This window comes from Protopterus annectens, chromosome 13.part0 (assembly GCF_019279795.1).
Source record: "Protopterus annectens isolate FY-2018-M chromosome 13.part0, PAN1.0, whole genome shotgun sequence".
NCBI classification, from domain to species: Eukaryota; Metazoa; Chordata; order Ceratodontiformes; family Protopteridae; genus Protopterus; species Protopterus annectens.
This window is the reverse complement of record NC_056747.1, coordinates 921,280,020-921,302,984: the sequence shown is the minus strand read 5'-3', so window position 1 is coordinate 921,302,984 and position 22,965 is coordinate 921,280,020. Positions and strand designations below refer to the sequence as shown.

General features: G+C 39.9%; 1 protein-coding gene across 1 annotated transcript in view; it reads right to left on the bottom strand.

The window, feature by feature from the left end:
• CNTNAP1 (contactin associated protein 1) overlaps window positions 1-22,965 on the bottom strand; it is a 941,217-nt gene that overhangs the window by 190,879 nt on the left and 727,373 nt on the right. The window contains exons 18-19 of the mRNA XM_044054679.1: window positions 22,457-22,696; window positions 12,480-12,707 (exon numbers count right to left, since the gene is read on the bottom strand). Coding sequence (XP_043910614.1) covers window positions 12,480-12,707; window positions 22,457-22,696 — 468 coding nt within the window. The remainder of the gene's footprint in view (window positions 1-12,479; window positions 12,708-22,456; window positions 22,697-22,965) is intronic.

Below are 22,965 nucleotides of genomic sequence, written 5' to 3'. Positions count from 1 at the left end.
ATTTTTAGATCTCTCTAAAGCATTTGATATAGTCTCTCACTCCTTTCTTGTGGACAAACTCACTAACCTTAACTTCTCCACCTCAACCATTGCCTGGTATACTAGCTATCTCACAGATCGATAACAATTGGTAAATTGGCTCTCTGCTCTCTCCCCTCCTCTCCCTGTCAAAATGGGTGTTCCCCAAGGATCTATTCTTGGTCCACTACTCTTCAAAATCTTTACAAATCTACTCTATACCTCCTGCCCTCAGTCATCCCTTGTCCAATATGCTGATGACTCTACAGTCATCACTGTTGCAGACACCTTCCCTGACTTAAATTAAATTACTCAGAAATCCTTCAATTTTATTGAAACCTGGCTCTCTAATTCTGAATCCTAAAAAAAAGCAAACTTTTACTTTTTCTTCCCAAAAACCTAAACCACCTTAAATCTACTTTTGCTATCCATTCTCTAAATAAAATTCCTATCATAGCTGAACCCAACACATAACTCCTTGGGGTCATGATAGATGACCAGCTGAAGTTTGATTTACATGTTAGCACTTGTATTAAGAAAACCCATCAAAGAATTGGCCTCTTACAGACAAATAAAAAGCTCTTGTCTAACATAGCTAAAATCTCCCTCTTTCATGTCTATCTCCTACCAAGCCTATTATATAGCTTTCAAATCCTCACCAACCCCCAAACCTCTCTTCTAACTAAGCTTTAATCTACCTATAACAAAGTGGCCAGATTTGCTGCCAGTCAAAGCTATAGATCACATCACTGCCTCTCTTTAAAACACTTAAACTGGCTAGAATTTCCACACTCTCTCAGCTTCAGGTTATCCAATTTATCTTGTGCCAGCCATCATTCTGTCCCAATCTGTTTTCTCTAATCTCCTTCTATACTCCTTGTAGGACTCTCTGTAGCTCAGACTAAGACTTACTACAAATCTATAAACCTAAGAGCAAAATTGGTCAAAACCTATACAGCTACTACCCTACCATTTCTTTGAACAAACTCCCATTGGAAATTAGAACTTGCAAAAAACTCAAAGAATTTAAATAAGCCACCAAAGACTATCTAAAAAGCTGATGGACATGCCACTGTACTCTGTAAATCAATGAAGGCACAAATACCTAAGTAAAAACAGGAACACAAGCCCTCAGACACAGTAGAGTCCGCTCACAGCTTTTAATAGAGCTTCACAAAATGAACTTAAAGCGTGTTTCATCTGCCCTCAATACAGACTTCATCAGAAGTGGTTTTTACAAAAGCATTTCACAGTTTAAATAGTCTTTAGCCACTGTACTCACCCACCATAAACTGCCTCCACTCCTATGTACCTTACTATCTGCCCTCTTTGATTTTATTTTGGTATTGTGTCAGCTCTCTCAGTTTATCTTATCTAGCTAATAACCCATTGCTCTCTCCAAAAAAGATCTGTACTTATATACTACATGATCCTCTCTTAGTCATCTTATCTAGGTGATAAACCATTAAAAATATTTCTACTATTAGACTACATGTATGATCCTCACTAACTGTACCTACATTGGCTGTACTTACAAACTCTGCATACTGTTTTTCCACATATCTTAAGTTAAAGATCAACTTAAACACTGTATTTAATTTTTATGCCTTTACTGTAACAACTTGAAAATGTTAATATTTTGTTTAGAATATGTTAATGGCCAATTTTATTGTAATTCTGTGGAGCTTTTCTCCCTGGGCCTCCACTGAAAAAGGGCTATCAGCTTAGCTGGACAAACCTGGTCAACAAATGTAAAATAAATAAAATAAATAAAAAATAAATAAAATGTCCTTCAGTTTTTGTAATGTACCACCTTGTGTCACCTGAAGGGAACAGCAGTAAAGTACAGCACTTACAAACTATATTAATTGAACCACACAAAACCATTTGTGGAAGAAAAAGATAACTAAGGAGAAGCAACAGAGAGCAATAATGTCATTATTGTTTGATGGGGGCAGTAGGGTTGTCATCTTTTGCTGTGGCAAAAACCTAAATAAAACTACAAACTTTCACTTCCCATAGCGCCATCCCTCTCGCTGCCTTTAAGCTTGCCCATTCCACTCACTTTCCCACCTATTTTACAGTGCCCCAAATGTAAAACAAATACACAACTAAAAAAACTTGTAAAAAACAAAAAAACCTGTAAAAAACAAAACAAAAAAGAGAGGCAGAATCAGCAAGTCCAACAAACAACTTGTTTAATGGTTAGCGCTTTCATCTGCAAACAAGGAAAATAGGAAATTAGATATTTTAAATAGTAAAAACTACATGACATCACTTCCCATCTCTGTTAGAAGGACATAACACAAATATATGTATAAAAAACATATATATATATATATATATATATATATATATATATATATATATATATGAAAAAAAATATTTATATGCATATATATATATATATATATATGTATGAGAAAAAAAAATTTATATTTATAGCATATATAGCTGTGTAAACCTATAATCTTAAAATATGTAATTTCCTATTTTCCTTGTCTGATGAAGTTTGCTTATTAGTGGCAGACGAAAGTGCTAACCATTAAACAGTTTGTTTGTTGGACTTGCTGATTCTGTCTCTCTTTTTTGTATTTTACAGTGTCCAAAATAACAAGTCAAATGGGGAACCAGGAAAGGACAGAACTAATAACCAAAAAAATATTCCCAGGTGAAATGGACTGCTCAGGAGTCACAAACCAAGAGTGAAACGTTTATTTAAGCTTTAAGTGAATACAAATCAGCTTTTTGTCAGTAAGACTTCTTCAGAATACAACAGATCCACTGAATCAGCTCATATAAATATATATATAAATATATATATATATATATATATATATATATATATATATATATATATGTGTGTGTGTGTGTATGTGTGTGTGCACTAATTGCAAATTCAGTACACTTTAATTCATACTCTCTTCAATCCTGAGAACCATTGGTACATTCCTTGGTGCTTGTATTGCTAGCATAGCATCTCTTTTGAGGGGTCATATTCTACCCTGGAAAAGAAAACAAAATTAATACTGTTTGGTACTACTGTCTCCAAAAACAAAGCAACAGCAGATACTAAAACTCTTTATGGATGGATGTACCCTGGTATCACCTTTGATAGTAGCCTAACTTTTGAACATCATATACAAAACAAAATCAAAGACATCCACCTAAAACCAGAAGCTGTGTACAAGGTAAGTCCCAGCCAGCTACCATCAATAAGCAAAAGTTATCTGATATTTTATTACTACCATAATTATTGTATGTATCTGTTATCGTGGCTAACTTACAGAAAAGTGTTGTAGTTTATACTACAGTAAAGTTTGTTGTAAACAAATCTTCCAGTAACCATAACTACATGTTTCCAACTCCCCTACATCAGAAGACCTATGAAAATAAAGTTAAATATGTTCATGTTACACTCACCCTTTAGGCTACCCATTTGATAATCAAACCAAAGTCTGCCAAGCAAGAAAAAGATGATGAATTTTTAGACAGACATCCAAGAATTCTACCTAGAAAAGCTCTGGTACCTTCAGACGCTGCAGGTAAAAGCAACACTGAGAACAATCTCCTTCAATAAACAGTGCAAAACTTTCCTTACAAATTCAGCATCTTGCACATCCTGTGACATTGGCTGATGCCTACTATTAGTCCAGAGCTATTCACAACACATGATTAATCACATTCTGTATGTGTGTCAGGCATTTGGGGTCCTCTGTGTGTCTGTTAACTTTAAATGGGCATACAAGCATGGATTCTCAGACTAGCTCCAAGCCATGGCCTGAAGACTACTGAGACAGGGAGACTAGTCAGCTAGGAGGGCTGTAGCCTGAATAGGTAAGAAGACTCCCCTGTTCTCATGTAACAGTGTAGAGGATAAAGTAAAGGGGGAAAAGAATAGGGAAGTTGAAGTGAGGTATCAGAAGAGGGGATGTAGGGTGGGATTGAATATGGAAACAAAGATCAGTAGGACAGCTGTTGTTATGGTAGGTTCTTACACAACTGTACTATATCCTGACTGAAATCACCACTGCAGTATTCTTGACATATGGGTGACTCCCAGAGCTAAGGGAGGAAGGAAGGGTGTTTGACTTCTGAAAAGAGTTGTCCAGCAGTCCGGACAGGACTGACCTAGCAAAGGCCACCCTTGACATGGAGAAAGAATCAGTCTTGTAGTGTTTGGTAAAGGTGTGCACAGTGGACCAATGGCAGCCTCCAAAATAGACATGGAGTCTACTCCTTTGGGAAAAGCCCTTAAGGAAGCTACTGCCCTGATGAAATGGGCTTTAGGGCAGGAAGGCAAGGTCTTACCATAGTGCAAGTAGGAGAAAGAGACAGTTTTAGAAATCCCAACTTATGTCTCATAAATGAAAAAACTGCTGATCAATCTTTCTGAAGGATGTAGTTTTGCCCAGATAAAATCTAAATTGCCTGTGAATGCCCAGAGAGTGTAAGATCCTTTCCCCCATTTTGTGGACTGGGGAAGAAATTGGGTAGGTGAATGGCCTAACTGAGGGACAGCTCATTCACTTCCTTAGACATGATGGGTGGATTTGCCCTGACAATTAACCTGTCCTTGTGAAAAATAAGAAAAGGGGGAATGACCATGACAGCTTGCAACTCAAACTTTCCAAGCAGAGGTGAGAGCCAAGAGAAGAATAGTTTTCCAAGAACAGAATTTTAGAGAAGCAGGAGATGCTAGTTTAAAAGGAAGCAGTGCAAACTTTTCAAGCACAAAATTAAGATACCAATGAGGAGAGATGGGTTTCTTTGGTCTATTAAGATGCAGGACTCCCTTGAGGAAAAGCCTGACCTCTGCCCTACCCATTAAGTGGAAGGCTAAGAGAGAGGTAGGCATTGACAGCTGAAAGGTGAGCTTTTATAGAAGAGTAGGTCAAGCCTGATTGAAGTAGTTCACACAAATATTGCAATACATCAAGAACCTGTGATAACAGTGGATCCTGACTCTCTGTTCAATATCCATTCATGGGTGTCCTCCAGGGATTAGTTTACAGAGTCTGCTAGTACATTGTCCTGAGAAGGGATGCATGTGGCTGTGAACATGATATCCATTTAGGTTGCCAAGTTCTATGCCTCCTGTGCTAACCTGCACAGCTATTAAGAACTGGTGCCTCTCTACTTGTTTATGTACTTACGCAACTCTGGTATTGTCTGTGTACACTATGAGTGGTCCAGATTTCCAGAGGTGGGTGAAAATCTGAAGAGCTTGCAGAAGGCCCCCTCATTTCCTTCAGATTGATCTGTTCCCTCAGGAACTGAGTTGCCAATTCCCCCTGCACTTGGAATGATCCTGTGCATGACCTCCATGCTTCATCTGTGGTGTCTGTGAGAACCTGTTGAAGTGGAGGAGGTGGTGTGAATGGCAGTCCTGGGTTGAGGATGGCCTGTTCCTTCCACCAAAGCAGCTCCTTTTTGAGACACTGGAGAAGGGGAATCAAAGTGTCCAAGGGGTGAAAGTGATGGAACCACACAGATAAAAGGAGTAGTGGGGTTGAGGGGAGGGGAAAGGGGTGCTGCGGAGATAGAGATTTTTTTATTCCAAAGGGAGGACTCCCCACTGGAGGTTCTCTATGGAGTTTTTCAGACTACTTTTTCCTAGGATCCCTTCTAATGAAAGAGGTAGATTTAGATGGGTAGCTCCTATGGTATTTAGCAGCTCAAGAGAGTAGGATCTGTCTACAGTCTTTCATGGTCTTAACTTAGTCTTGGAGAGTTTTGAACAGGCTGGCAGCCTGAAGACCAAACAGCATTTCTTTGTTCAAGGGAAAGTCGAACATTTTTTATTTGAAATTCTCAAGGATAGGTTGACTACGAATCCATGCAGATCTGTGAATAACAGATCCAGTGTTAGTTGCCCTCAAAGAAACATCCACAGCATCATAATTGTACTTAATCTTGTGTCTGGCTATTTGAGTGGCATGCAATAGTAAGCTCTGCATTTAATGCTTACACTCTGCTGTAGGAGGGTCCAGTATGACTTTGTTTAAGGAATGCAGAACAGAGATAAAGTACATTTTTATCTGGGTTTAGTAGTTAATTGCCCCAAAAGTAAGGGTAGCAGAGGAGTAAACCTTCTTTCCCTGTTTATCCATAGCCCTACTATCTTTGTCCATAGGTAGGGCATTAGCACTGGGCAGAAGCTGAGGGGGCTTAATCTGAAGAGAGAGAGAGATACTGCAGAGGGGTCTGCCACTGGATTCTTCTGCAATCATTTTAGGTCATCTGGCACCTTGTAAATCCTGTCTGCCCTTTTAGGGGCTGGTGGTTGAGAATCAGGTGTAGAAGAGGTGGACTGAAAGGTGTCCTGGTAAGCCTCAGGGACAGGAGGGAGTGGAGAAGGGGCAGGGCTACCCATTATCAAGAGGGTGTAATACCTCTTCTGAAGATCAGAGTACTACAAGGGTTGCCATTCAAAGTGTTTCATTGTGTTCTGAATAGTCCCCCCAAGGGAAGCTTCCTCAATAGGGGAATCCAGTGAGAGAGTCCTCTTTGTTGGAAGAGATATGTATTGCAGAATTTAGCAGTGAGAAATAGTCCAGGGAATGGTCAGAGTTGCAGTCCTAATCTTCTTCAAAAGAGGAGACTACGGTAGATTTTTGGGGAGTAGCTTGTAATTGTGGAGACCTAATGGAGGGAGGTTTCAAAGACATAATAGCTTTGAACAACCCTTGTGAAAAGTCTATCCACTCCTTTTCCATCGCTGCTGAGGGACAGGTCACATGCCTAGTACTCTGCTTTTTCTTTTTCGTCGTGACTGTGTGCATGTGGTCACTTCAAAATTATGAGAGGTGGTTCAACTGATGTATCAGCTGTCTGCAAAGTCTCAGGATCTATGCTGGCCTCCGAATGGGTGTCAGTAGCAGGCAACTGAGAGGTAACCTGACATAATGTGGGTTCTGGAACCTCAGTAAGTATGTATGAGTCAGAAATGTTGGACTGCAGATCAGTTTGAGGCCTCTTTAGTTTTCTCTTCAGTGGCAGAGGAGCATCTGAGGATAAGGAGTCAACCATCTTTGACTGGGCCAAGTTTTTAAAGATGCTGGAACTCTAGAAAGGTGCTGAAAGTAGAAAGCCTCAACCTAAGAGTTTTGGGAGTGAACAACTGACAGACTGAGCAGGATTAGTGATCGAGTTCTGGACCTAGCAAAAAAAGACATTTAGTATGCAAGTCCTTGTATGGAATCTGCCTACCGCATTCATACTTACCCTTCCTACCTGACATCTAACAACTTTTAACAAACTAGCACAAAAAGAGGAAGGTTCCCCAATGGGGCACTTATCTGGAAAAATGATCAAAGCAAAGGTACCAGTAAGCATACAATGATCAGTCCAACAGATGGACTGACTTCAACAATTGGCTAAGCTTCTGGTGTCATTATAAGGAGATCCAGTATCTGTCTGCCTGGGACGACATGGTTGACAGACCACGATGCTTTGCCAGAGATGGCCTGAACCTGTCGCTTCTGGGATTCCGGATACTGGTTAAGGGTCTTGCTGCCCCTATAGTGCCTTTTTAGGCAAGGTTCAAATGACAAATTCACAACCGTAACAGGAACAAGTAAGCAAAAACTGAGGGTAATGCCACTCAATGCTAGAAGTCTAAATCTCAAAATGCACTCACTCGAGGCACTCCTTAAAATGGAGAACATCGATAGCTGTGCAGTGACTGAGACCTGGTTCAAGGCTCTAGAGAGCACCCCTGCATTACCAGGCTATAACTCATACCACACTTTTCGGCCATCTAACCTGGACCAGAACACCAAAGGCAGAGATGTGTCCATATTCATTAAGGATATCCACACCTCCAGACTAGTTGCGCAGCATAATGCATCCGAGGTTATCCAAGTGCAACTATTCCTGGGCAAAACTGCAATCCAAATTGTAGCTTGCTACAGATCCCCCACCGTGCCCCAGGATTCCCACTCCTCTTTTCTTGATATACTGAAAAATATCAGGGGTCAACCAAACACCCTAATAATGGACGATTTCAACTACCCCGCCATTAACTGGGAAAACTACTCATGTACCAAATCCTTCGCTCAACGCTTTCTGGAATTCATAAATTCCAATGCCCTGGATAACTATACCACACCCCCACCAGGGGCAACAATATCCTAGACCTAGTTATTAACAACATGAGTGACCGGTGTTCCACACCAGAAGTCAACTCCTCGTTGGTCAGATCCAACCATAAGCTAATCACCCTAGATAGCTGCATCCCGCCCCCATTCACCATTAAGGAAACCATGGTAAAAAATTTCTCCAAAGCCAACTTCATGCTTCTTAAGACAGAAGTGGTGAACTTCATGACACCCGTGCAGATGGACAATACAGTTATGACTGCTGAATCCTACACAAATGCACTCTATAAGTACTTACACGAGTGCATGGATCGTGCTGTCCCAAACAGAACCAAGACGCTATCCTCCAAAAAAAGAAGCCAATCTGGTGGTCCCCTGCCATAAACAAACTCTACAACATAAGGAAGAAACTGTTGCAAAAGAGAGTAAAATCCCATGAGTGGAGGAGCTCCCTGGTCAGCCTCAGTAAGAAGCTGAGATCCCTTATAAAATCCTCCAAAGTTAGCTATGAAAACAAAATCACCACTGATTCTAAGGGTAACCCCAAAGCATTCAATAGCTATGTCAAGAATCTCAATGGCAACACCCAGATCTGCTCTGAGTTACAGCACAACGGCATGAAAATTACAGAACCAACTGATATTGCCAACATCCTGGCAGATAGGTTCAGTGCTAACTTTACCCACTCTCATCCCCTAAAAGGCCCATATCTATATAGGAAGAATGCAGAGTCCCTGTAATCACATCTATGAAGGTAAAAGCTGCACTCTCTAAAACCAAAAATACAGCATCCATGGGACCGAACATCCCAGGCTATGTTTTACACGAACTTCAGAATGAACTGGGTCCCCACCTAAGCACCATGTTCAATCATAGTCTCATGTCAGGCTTTCTGCCCACTGAATGGCACACAGCAACAGTTATCCCACTCCTCAAAAGGGGAGCCACCACTGATCCTGGAAACTATCACCCTATTAACCTGATCAGCCTGGTCTGCAAGGCCATGGAACGTATCATCATGGAACTCATAAACAATGACATTGGTAACCTCCAAACTCTGGACCCCACCTAGTTTGGGTTTGTGAAAGGCAGATCATGCCTTCTGAACCTGATCGACTTCTTTGAGGCAGTCACCAAAGCTGTAGACGAGGGTAAGGTGGTTCACACAGCCTATCTTGACCTTGCCAAGGCTTTCAACACCATCCTCCATTCTGGAATTATAGCTAAACTTACTAAACTAGGTATAAATCCCTATGTCACAAGATGGGTTGCCAACTGGCTCACTGACAGAACCCACACTGTAAAAGTTGCAGACTCCAAATCTGACTTCAAACCAATGACAAGTGGAGTACCACTGGGTTCAGTCCTGGGACCTCTCCTGTTTGGTATCTACTTCTCTGAAGTGCAGGGTAACACAGAAGGCCTCTGGCTAATGAAGTTTGCAGATGACTGCAAACTAGGAGCCATAGCCAAGTCCCCAAATGATGTGGACATCCTAAAGAAGGGCCTCACTGAAACAGATGCCTGGTGTCAGAGGCATGGCCTCAAGCTCAATGCCAAAACGTGTATTGTCATCCCCTTTGGTAAAAACTCTGTACCCATGAACTACCACATAAACGGCAGTCTACTTAATGCTGAATGTGTGATAAGAGACCTTGGGACCCAGGTGGACAGTAATCTCTCCTTTGATAATCACATTGCCACAGTAGTCAGGAAATCCTTCTATGTGGCACACCTCATCACAAAAGTGTTCTCATTCAGGAAAAAAGAGGTCATTGCTCCCCTCTACTCAGCACACATTTATAGAGTACAACACCCCTTTTGGAATGTACCTCACAAGACATCTGCAGCAGCTGGAAAGGCCACAGAAGTACCTCACAAAGAGGATTACTGGCATCTAACAGATGCCCTACACTGACCATCTCAAAAAAACCCAGCTTTACTCTGTAGCATATCGCCTACTCCAAAGAGATCTCTGCCTAACATATAAAGCTCTGTTAAACCCAGAGCTGTTGGACATGCTACACCTAAAGAAATCCCAATCTCTCCGAGCTACATGCTCTAGGGACCTAAGCCTTGTCACCACAATAAACAGGACATGCTGGAGGGATAGATTCCTGTCCCAGAGACTTCCTATACTCTGGAACAATCTACCCATCTATGTCAAGCAAAGTTCCTCATTAGCACTCTTCAAGAAAAATCTTGATGAGTGGATGGGAAATAGGAAATACACCCCAGGGATCACTTCTGTGGCTCTGCTCGACAGGGGCACAGTAAATTAACTTTCTTGAGTGGCGTAAGCCAGGGAAACTTGTTGGCTAGGCTTACTTAGGCCCTTGGGCCGAAAGCCTAGTACCTACCTATGAACCTGCATTCGGGCTGGCAGTGAGACAGTCTGAGGATCCATGCTCATATGTCCCTATATATATACCTCAACACATACAAGCTGAGGTAATGCACTGGATGTATGATTTTCAGCAAGGTAAAGCTTCAATACCCCATTTGGAAGTCAGTGCTGACAACCCATATGTCAGAAATACTGCAAAAGTGATTTCATTCAGGACATTTGCAAGGTGCAGGAACCAATTGCATTCTCAGACTGGTATGGAACACCAAGGTGCAGACCAACAGTACAGCTGCATACTGTTTGGAGATAACAGATGAATACCATCAGCTGCACACTGGAGAAGGCTTGCAAAGTTAAAGGAGAGAATAAAAAAAAATTGTGAAACTGTAGTGTAAGAAAGAAAAACATTTATAGAATTATTTCTAGAATGTGAGATGTCTGTGCATCTGATAGACAATACTTGGTACAAGATGGTCAGGAACTAGATGAAGATAAGTAATGGGGAATAGGGGTAATATAATGGAATTAAGGTATTTAGTTGGCTGGACTTTTAAGAGCATCAGCCTTCAAACAAAGAAAAGACAAATTAAGTCAACCGATAGAGCTTTTATTCAGACAAAATAATTTGTTTGTTTAAGGCACATAAAGAGGTGACGGACATCAGATAAGCATCTTAGCATGAATCAAAAAACAGACTACAGCAAAGTGCTTAGACACTTCAAGAACAAGGTGAATAGCACAGGGAACAGTTCAAATCTTTCCAGTTTTAAAGCTGACTGAAATTATTATAAGAAAAGAGGATGTAGTGAAAAAAATTCCAATTTGTCAGGAAAGTGGGAGTAAACTGTTTCTACAACTCAGGGTATATAAAGTAGTAGAAGAAAAAAAGATAAGACCGTGAAGATTTTGAGGAGTACAAAATAAAACCATATCTAACCTATTACTCACACCAAAGGATGTAGAAAATATATTACCATTCAGTCAAAGTTAGCCTGGCTGGACATACTAGAAGATTTGCAAGGTATTTTGAACTCTGCTGCAGCAAATCAGAGTTTACACAGCACTACAACAGTTGCCACATTATTCGTCAGCCACGGCTACAACTGTTGTAGTGCTGCTATGAATTTTACACACATTCGAGACAGGCACACAGGATGGATTGCACAGGTACATCACCCTTACGGAGACACTGTATGTCCCTGTCACTGAAATTTGCATGCAGCTGTTGCACTAGCTTTTTTCTTAAAGGGTCAAACAGACAACACTGTGATTTCCCCACTCCACTTATGAACACTGTTGAGTGGTGAATATGAAATTCCCCCCTTTCCTCTCTTGTTGCTAAGCAAAAATAGTCTGTTCTTGAACTCTGTGCACAACTATGGGTAAAGATAAGGTATCCAGCCCCTCATGCCACTGGTCTGGTGTGTTGCTTATTACCCCTTTTCCTCAGTTTACCACAACTGGCTTTATTACTTTATGCTCCAGGCCAGACAATGTATGTGTTGCTCATGTCCTTGGTATGAAACAAATTACATGCTGCACTCCGAATCAGTAGTGAATTGTGCATGCTTCCACTTGCCTATTAACAGATGCCTAAAGAGCATGTGCTGGCTAGCATACCAGAGCATCTACACAAACCATACTGCTTCCTGTCTTGATTCTTGGCATCTGCATGATGTCAGTCTTTACAGCCAATGAAAGATGCCTCCCTCTTCCATGACCTATAAGCCAGAGTAGGCCACTCATTTTCTCCCTCAGTAGTGGATTCCTCCATTGCTTGTGCTACCAGTCAAATCTGGGTTATCCAGACTAGAGTCATGGTCAGTTACCCATGACACAGCCTTTGTTTTTTTTTTTTTTAATCAGTATGATGCAATGCTATACAATTCATGTTTATAAAACTGCCTGCTTCCAGTTTGCCATTGTATTGGTGTGAACACTAATCTATCTTAGAAAGGTTCCAATCTCTACAGACTGAATTACTTCTCCTTTCTTTATTCAGATCATCTTACCGTCATGCTTGAGAACCACTGCCATGTAGTCACTGCCGTAAGTGCTGAGGTATATTAGGACTGCAGGTGCACTTCTTGTACTGAAGCTGAACTGGATCTCCTCATTGGTCAGATTATACCCAAGACCCGGCAACTCCACAATATTAGCTAGTTCCCTGGCTGCAGCAACTGCCGGTGGAAGAATATTATAACGTAACCATGTTCCAGTTTCAAAATATCCACCAATATCTGTAAGACATAAAATGTGGTACAGATATAAATGTTATTCAAGAACATGAACGTCTTATATTCCTTTTATATTAAAATGAATAATTTAAATTTTTGTACTACATCCAACTTGTATATACAGCTAAAGAATGTCTGTATAATATATCCTTGTGTAATATGGACACATTTAAAAAAACATATCTGATTGCCAGTCTTGCAATTGCTTTCCAGGCTGCATATAAGCTTTCCTTGCATTTTATCTGGAAAGAGTCATGACTACTTAGATGATTATGTAGAATTACCTTATCTGAAATTATTAATAAATAAATGCAGTCACTCTATGTAGTGCCAGTTTTGTACATACAGTATCCATATTCTTGATGCTGATGCTTAAGAATCACAAATATCTGTAAGGTGAAAGTCATAATTACTATCCAAATAAAAATAAATGACATCTCAATATATACAGAATTCTGCACTCACTTATACTTTTTACTGATTTCCAAATAAAAGTAATTGACAGTTACATGCATAATTCAGCGTTAATTAAAACATTGTAAACACTTGTTAAAAGTCATTAACAGAGCTGAAATGATCTGATGACAAACCATTCTAATATAATCTTGTCAAAATGAAATAAGCTGAATGCATTCAGTTTGCCCCAGTAGGTGCAGTAGGGGGATTAGAGTAATACATGCAAAGGATAATACAAGCAAGCATTAAGTAAATAATTGTAAATCCTTGGGATTAGAATCATCAGCTGATAAAATATATTTTTATGACACAGAATTTAAAAAAGACACCAAGAGAGATGCACATTATCTCATATATTCACTTAACTTATCTTTATTCAGACTGAAAACATCTCATCCTGGAAATAAGAGAATTCACACTACTTTATGTAAATACATTTTGTAAATTCAAAAAAGCTATTTAGTTTATTATTTGGTACATTACTTAAAATGATGAGGAGCCTTTTTTGCCTAGCATTCCAAACAAGGTTCCAATAGCTGGAATAAATCCACTGATCAAGCTTTGCTGAAGTAATATAGACATTTTAGTTTGATTTAGGCAGCTATACTGCTGCATGGAGTGTAAGTGTCCTTGTTTATTTTCTTGATGCAGGTAACATTTTTAGGATTACTAATTAGTTGTTTCCTTTTGTAATTTCTGTCAGTTCAAAGCATGAAAGCTGAAATGAGATTTCAATGAACCAAGCGAGAGAAGATAGGTAATATTACGTACCAGACTGAGGTAGGAGAAACTAGTACATACAGTACTGCATAACATTTTATTGCAGCATACAATGACTTTAAGACATTGTCTCCTACAATACACAACTCATGATTACAGTTACAAAGAAGCATGTAATGGCCATATTGACTGACTATATATATCAGATGCATTGCAATAGAAACATGCATGGTAAAATACAAAGGGAACCCTGTCAATCATGTTGTGTAATCAAGAGATTTGGGCAAAGTTATTTTATGTGCTGCACAGAAGAGAATGTAACCATTCCCTGAATGCTAGCATGTTATACCTCATCATCATCATCGTCAGCATCATCATCAGCCCCTTTTTTCCCATTTTTTCTACATGGGGTCGGGGTATCATGTTAACTGTCGCCAACTCTCTCAGTTCAGTGCCACACGCCTGCCTTCTTCAACACTCATGTGTAACCGTCGTAGATCTTCTTTCACACAATCCATCCACCTCTTTCCTGGATGTCCTCACTTCCTCTTACCTTCTTCCTGTCTGCCCAAAATCTTCCTCATCAGATTGTCTTTTGCTTTTCTACACGTGCCCAAACCATTGTAATCTGTTCTCTTTGATCTTTTCTGCAATTGGAGCTACTTTGGCTTCTGCTCTTATGTCCTCATTTCTTTGTCTGTCCCACAGTGTGCATTGGCACTTCATTTCCATCACCTGTAGCTTCTTCAACTGTTCTGCCTTTACTGCCCAGGTTTCTATACCATACAGTAGTACTGGTCACATCACTGTCTTGTACACCTTACTTTTCAGCTTCTTTCGCATTCTTCTGTCATAGACTACCCCTGATACTCTATGCCAGTTGGCTGCAGCCCCTCTGATTCTAGCTTTGACCTCTTCCTTCAGACTACCCTTCTCCTCAACTACTCCTCCCAGATACTTGAAGTTGTTTACTTGTTCCATTATATTCCCTTCTATCTCTGTTCTCAGCTTCTTCTGATTTCCCCAATTTGCTGCCATTACCACTGTTTTATCTATGTTTAGTTTCATCCCATGTGCCTTCAGTTTTGAATTCCATTCTCCTGTCCTTTGCCGAAGTTCTAGCTCAGAGTCTGCCTGTACTGCCACATCGTCTGCATACAGCAGCTTTGTTGATCCGTCCCCTCCAACCTGTTGGCTAATGTAGTGCATCACCAGTATGAACGGCAGTGGGCTCAGAGCTGAACCTGATGTACACCCACACCTACTGGGAACCGCTCTATGATGCCGAACACTGTTCATACTTGAGTTACTGGATCCTTATACATAGTCTGCACTAATTCTACCAATGCGGCTGGGACTTCAAACCACCACAGTACTGCCCAGATCAGCTTTCTTGGGACCTTGTCATATGCTTTCTCCTAGCCTAGGAATGCCCAGTTTGACTTTCTCCTCATCTCTAGCTTCTTCTCAAGTATCTGTCTCAATACAAACATGGGGTCAATTGTGCTGCATCCTGATCTGAATCTGAACTGCTCATCTCCCATCTTACATTCTATTACTCTGCATATCCATTTATCAATCACCCTCTCCAGAACTTTCATGCAATGTTGTAGGAGTTTGGTGCCTTTGTACTGCCCACAGTTGTGGATGTCCCCTTTGTTCTAGTACACTGGCATGAATATGCTTATTCTCCAGTCATCTGGGATATGCCTTTCTCTCCACACTGCTATTAGTACTCTCAGGAGCCATTTCACCCCTATCCTCATTCAGCATCTTTATCACATCTGCTGTGACCCCATCTGAGCCTGCTGCTTTCCATGACTTCATCTTCCTTAGTGCTGTTCTTACTTCTTCTAGGGTGGGCTCCTCTTCTTCTGTCATCGTAGGCTGTTTCTGGGGCAGTACAACTTCTGTGGTGTTTTCTTCATTCAGAAGCTTCTGGAAATATTCCTTCCATCTGCCTTTGATGTCCTCTGGGCTGGTGAAGGTTGTTGTTAGCATCCCTTTTGAAGGGTGTCTGACTATCTTTTTTATCTTTCTGTCTTTGCCTTGCAACCTGATAGAGTTTCTTTGTGTCCCTTACAGAGTCACTTTCCAGAAGCTGGTACAGTATCTCCGATGCCCTATTCTTTGCTATTGCAACTTCTTTCTTAGCTTCTTTGTTAGCCAACTAGAAGTCCTTCCTAGCCTGGTCAGTCTTTTCTGTCTCCCACTTCTTCCTGCACTCCTTTTTTCTTTTGATGACTTCTTGGACTTCTGCATTCCACCACCAGCTTTCCTTATGTGCCTTATTTCCATATATGGCTCGGCCACATATCTTTTCTGTAGTCCTAACACATGCTGTTTTTAAACGCTGCCATTCTTCTTCAACTCCAGCTATTTCCTCCTCTTCTTGGGGTGCTAGAGTCCTGAGTAATTCCTTGAACTGTTGCACTTTCTCTCCAGTCAACTTCCAGGTCTTCAGCCTGGTCTCTTTTGACCTTAGGGCCTTCTTTGACCACTGCTTGCAGTTGATTGTGGCAATTAGTGGTTTATGCTGTGGGCCAACTGTTTTACTGAGAATGAATTTGTAATCATGAATTCTGCCCAAGTCTACCTGAGTTGCATGTTGACTACTCTTGTATGTGATCTTGAGACTGTCTCTCTTTCTGAACCATGTGTTGGCGACTATCAAAAAATTTGCTAGACAGAAGTATAGAATGGCTTCTCCTTCTTTATTCCTGTTGCCCCACCCATGTGGACCCAGGCAGTCCTCATATCCTGTTCTGTCTTTCCCAATATGTGCATTCAAGTCACCCATTATCAACACCAATTCATGTTGTCCTGTTTTATCTAGTAGGTCCTGCAACTGCTGTCTGAATGCACTCTTTTCCTCACTATCACAACCCTGTGGGCATAGGCTGAGATTATGAATACTGCCCTATCATAACACTGCAGTCTGACTGTCATGAGTCTGTCATTAATTTTGATGATATCCCTTGCTGCCTTCTTAAGCCTCTCTCTCTCACCACAATTCCTACACCATTCCTAGGCTAACAAGGTTGCAAGTGGCTTTGCTGTACTGCCCTTCCATCTCATCTCCTGGATACATAGAATGTCCAGCCCCCTCCATATAATCATGTCATCCACTTCCAAGCTGCATTCTTTCAGTGAAACTACATTAAGCGTAGCAATTCTCAGTTCATGTTTGGCAGGTTGGTTGGTTTTACGTCCAGCTTTCGCTCAACAGAGCTATCACAAGTAACCCCGGCTGGGCAACTAGACACTGGCCAGCCAGTAGCTTATTGACCCAGGGCTGCTGGGCTTTTTGGCAGGCACACACTGGTAGGGGCACATATACTCCTCCCACCATTAGCATGGGTCCGAGTAGGCCAGGTCCTCAACCCAACTGTCACCAGTAACTACCCACCTATCACCGGTAACTACCCTTGTCCATTTTTGGTGGCATTAGTCAACATGACCAAATCACCAAGAGCCATATTTTACACTGTCAAGTGGCTAGCCCTGCCATGGCGCGCAATCTGTGATCCATGTTCTCCTATGTTGAGGATATTGCGCACCACAGTAGATGCCCAAAGCGGTTGGTCTGTATAACTCTTCCCTCTATAGGGCACCATGTACTGTCTGTGCTGCTGCCCACAGCTTCCATTCATTGGTAAGTTTGAGATGGAAACACTCAGCATGTTTTTTGGACATGGAAGAAACCTCACAGAGACACAGGGAGAACATGCAAACTCCAAACAGGCATTGGTTGGAGGTCAGGATCAAACCTTGTACCTTGTGTATGGGAGGCAAAGACCTTAACCACTAAGCCATCTGGTCTCTCTCATATACCTCATTTTCACTATTTAAGCTACTATAACCAGCAGATCAGTCAGCCACCCATTTATAATAAGGAAAAGCTTTCATTCAGCATTACATCTAGGCGTAGACAGGCCAGGACAAAGGGTTATCAAGCTTTTTCAAGTTTTGCATGAAAGGTTTATATCTACTTCACTCCTTGTTGTAACCTTTGTAGTAGGTTGGATATATACATTCTACAAACAAGTCATACTTGCGATTAAGGACTTGGAGATGAGCCCATCATTTTGATCAGACAACAGATATATAGGACTGAATTTATGAAATGCACTGCTCTGGAGACCATACCATTTGCATTACTAGATTCACTACTGAAATATTTTATAAATATCAGTTTTTAAAGTTTTACGTGAGGCTACGCAGCTGAAGGAATGCATACTCGTAGTTATGCATAGGTGTGGTTAATTCAGTTCATGAAGCAATTATTGCATGACAGATGACAGGAGCAGAAACAGAATGGCTTATTAAAGGGTAAAAAAATAAAAAGGAAACTTGTCCATGTATAGGTTACATGCTGTGTGCCAGATTCTAACATGAACTGAACGGGGAATGGTGTGTAGTTCGTACAGAAGGCTTAAGCAAACAGCAATTAATAGCACTGCTGAAAGAAAAAAATCACTACCTATATAAGGTTATATCTGACCATTTTTTTCCCCGAACTGTCAGGCAAATTACTTTCATGATGGCTCACTTTGAGCAGGATTAAAGAAGTTTCTAAAGTTAAACGATTGCTAGAAGAAAGTTAAAGACCAGTTGTCTGGCAGTTGACACAGAGGACCAAGGAGCTGTTTAGCCATTTTCAGTGGTCCATTGATCCAGGGTTTGACTCTGTCAGCCTACTTAGCCTAACTGTGTGACTTTGAACAGTCACTTAACCAGACAGCATTCCCAGGATGAGTCTAAAAAGGTCATGGAGATCAGTGCCCAATCCTGGTCAACAAGTACAAATAAATAAATACATTAATTAAAAGGTAAACTAGGAACTCTATTAATGCTTCCATAACTATCAATGATTTTTGTACTGATGGATTTCAGTACTAGTCACTGTATTGATGTTACTATATAATCATTGCATTAATGCTGTCTGTCAATTGTTCTGTCTGAAACTATTAACATTTATGCACCTCTGTATATCTGATATTATTTGTTATAATTACTGTATTAATATCATGATGTTTACAGTTATGTCTGGAATTTTTATTTGTTAGAATACACTGTACAGTCCCAATTAACAAATACCTTTATTTATTAGGGTAAAATATATACTGTATTCCAGAGCAGCAATAGCTTTCACTAGTCTTCAGAACTTTTTGCACTATCTTGGATTCTTGTATTCCTTAGAAATGATTAACTTACATATTTGATAGATAAGCAGCACCCAAGATATCTTTCCCAGAAGAAATTGTGTAACTGTGAACTCATTTCTAGTTGATACATTATCAGATATGAATGGGATACATGTGAATTCATTATCAGATATGTATGGTATACGTGTGTATTCATTATCAGATATGAATGGTATACGTGTGAATTCATTATCAGATATGAATGGTATAAGCTTGAATTCATTATGAGATATGAATGGTATACATGTGAATTCATTATTAGATATGAATGGTATAAGCGTGAATTCATCAGATATGAATGGTATACGTGTGGATTCATTATCAGATATGAATGGTTTGTTTGTCTCTTTCGGCTTTTTCCCAGTTACAATTCATCAGATATGAATGGTATACATGTGAATTCATTATCAGATATAAATGGTATACCTGTGAATTCATCAGATATGAATGGTATACGTGTGAATTCATTTTTCTGTTTGCTCTCTTAATCACTGTGTATACTAATTAAGATGCATGTCACTATCAATAAATTAAACAAAGATGGTTGCATTCCATAAACTAAATAAAGACAGTGTTTACCTATCAACTAAAGACCTTTATCATTTGTACAATCTGACAGCCCAAAGTGTTGGCCCTGTAGTACACAGGAATAAAGCCTCGACTATGAACCAGTTTTCAATTAGCAGCCCCAAGGCTGGATGAGAAAACTGAGTGTAAAAGGGAAGTGACTGTGCTGAGCCTGTTCACTATTCCTTTTAGAGAAGATGGTGGAATGTCCGTGAATGTGCACTCCACAGGAGATCCTAAAGTCCAAATAAACTATGGAAACATTTACAGTAAAAGACAAGGAGATCCATGGGCTTACTTCAGCCTTAGGACAGAATGACAGTCTCATGCAATGCCCACAGAATGCTAACTCAGTGACTGCCGATTGACATCACTTCCAGCATTTTAACCTCAAATGAGACAAATGGTTCATACAGATTTCACCCCCCAAAAGAAACACAATGGTTAATAGGGTGCCTGGGAAGATACTCAAATCATCACATGTGGGGCTTAATACCAAAAGAAAAAAAAGCAGAAGAAATCTCCTGGTTTATCCATCTTACATCAAATTCACTGACAGGATTTGTAAAAGGAAGTATTTAATGGAGTTATCTACGGTAAGTTCTTAAATGAGTTAACTTCCGTGTTGGCCAGCATGTAAAAGCAACCAAAGCACTCTGTAAGACCCAGCAATGAATTTATGTATCGTCTCACATTTTTCTGCACATAATTACTCAGTAGCCATGCTCATCTCTTCACTCAATTTTACATTAGACATCACTCAAATTTTTAAATTATCTGATGTACTGCACTTGCAAAAAAAAAAAAAAAAAAACATGGTTAAAAATACAGCTTGTGTGTGTGTGTGTGTGTGTGTGTATTAACCATTAATTGAACAGACAATAGCAAGCCTGTATATGTTTAACCACTCATGCCCAAGTCTAAATATACCCCATAAAACAACCCTAGCATTTCAACCTGACAGATACATTTTGGTAGCATGGCTAGGCTTAAAAAGGCCCCCTCCTAAAAGTTGTTGGCCTAGTAATTAACTATGAACCTATAATATGTCCAAACGGGTATTATGCTGATCATGTGGAAAAAAAGATCTTGAGATGTTCAAATGGTTCTTCCTCCATAGCATCCACCATCCAGAAATTCTTCAAACAAGACATGCAAGAGAAACAGGAGTAAATACAAGTAGAGCTTGCTCTTTTTTGGCCTGTGGGGCATACAAAAAGCTTGTCAAACTGAGGGTAAAATCATAAGTATGCAGGGGAAATATATGACATTTGTCTATATCTTTATATATTTTGTAATACTATGTATGCCTACACATTCAAATTCAGGACAATTTTAATTCACTCAAAACAAAATTATGCAAATCAGAGTTATTTTAATCAAGCGGTTTAAATCTGATGACCTTTGAAACACTAAGTCAGTCGTTACGCTTACGTTTTCAATGTACAAGAGTCAAGCAGAAGAAGCAAAAGGCAAACACAGTATAAAGCTAATGAGAAATGGAGGAATAAAGTAAAAAAATGGATCAAAGCAGTAATCTTTATTTGCACAATGGATATGTCAAAGTAGAGAGAAGGTAATTCATACTTCAGGCATGTCTCTAGTTGTCACAATACCAATTTACATATGATGCGTTGTATTTTAGAAGGCTGCTTAATATGTAACCTACAACAGGACACCTTGTGCATAAGTTCTGGACCTGGCCATACATCCCAGAATTCAGGAGACATTTTTAGTTACTGCTGTTAGAAAAAACAGAAAATGTTCCACATAAATTAATATGTTGGCCTGGCTCCTGCGTATAAATGATATCTCCCCATGCATTCACTATGAGCAGAAATCTATTTCTTACAACCTGCAGTGCAGACAAAAAAACCCTAAAAAAACATAACAAAGCATTGAAGAAACACTAAATGTTTACATGCAGTAGGAGGGGCAGTTACACAGATGATGGAATGTAATATGACAGTTTTATATCAGGGCTGCACAGTACATGGGAGGCAACTTTAAGTTCTACAATGACAACTGTGAGGCTACAAACACTGACATGGAAAGTGTGAATAAGGTTGAATATACGTCAATTCTATGGTATCTTAGATTATTCTCCTTATCTGACACTGAGTATAGCAATCTCACAGTTAGTATGTTTAGATACTCGTTGGTTTCATTTTAAATCAGACCTTAGTGCTTTTTATTTGTACAAGTCAGTTATATGCCTTCCACATATGTCATACAGCCACATTACACACAGGGAATGCAAGTCAAATTCATGATCTAAAACTCTAACTCTAAATGGGGGTTGGATTTGTCATAATGGTTTAAGTCATCACCTCTTAAACATAAGGTATAGGATTTAATTCTGATCATGGGCTATTGACTAGCATTAAATAGCCCTTCAGTGAAATTAGCCTAATATTCATGTCTGAAGTCTGACAAGCTCTTTAAATAAAAAAATGAACAGCTTAGTGAACAGAATACTGATAATACTTGAACTGAAACAATATCTGGTGCTACACGTTTTTTGTATTCTTGCATTAACTTGTGTGTTTGTTTACATGACAGCCTTTTTCCTAATACAAGTGAATGGACATTAAAATAAAACCTCACATTGATTAAGTGTGGCTCTCACAACTGCAAACCAAGCAAATTGAAATCAAAGTTTCTGGTCTAGTATGATCAGCTTGTCTTCAACTTCCTCTTTTCTGTTTTTTCAATACTATTTAAGTGCATAAGACAGATTTTGATGAATATATCTTTTGAGGTACAGCTGCGCTAACAACCAACATTTTTGCAGATGCTTACCTCTGTTGCAAATGGGCCCATCAAACGCGGTACCATTGCAGTCGCAGGTGTAGTGGCTGTACCTCTCTACACACCTTCCTCCATTCTGACACAGCACCCTGGGACTGTTACAGTATCCTGTACAATTCACTCGCACCCCTTCACTTTCATTTGCCTTCCCTTCTAAATTTAGTACTATTCCATTTATCCTCAGTCCTCGAAGACAGCCAAGGAAGGGGCGCAGCCTGTACTCTGCAGCACCTGAAACAACATTTTGCAGAAAGACTCAGTTAATTTGTCTATAACACATAATCACTACAGTAAAAATGTTCTTCTACATAGTGTACTATTACTGATTTATGACTCACACTTGTACAATGATTAATTGTTACACAGGGTAATAATGTCCTATTACAGCAATAACAGGACACATACAACCTTTTGATTTCAAAAAAATGATTTTAGTGACTCTGCATCTGTCTTTGTAGACTCAAATTCAATAAGTACAATAATTTACTTCAAATGTTGGA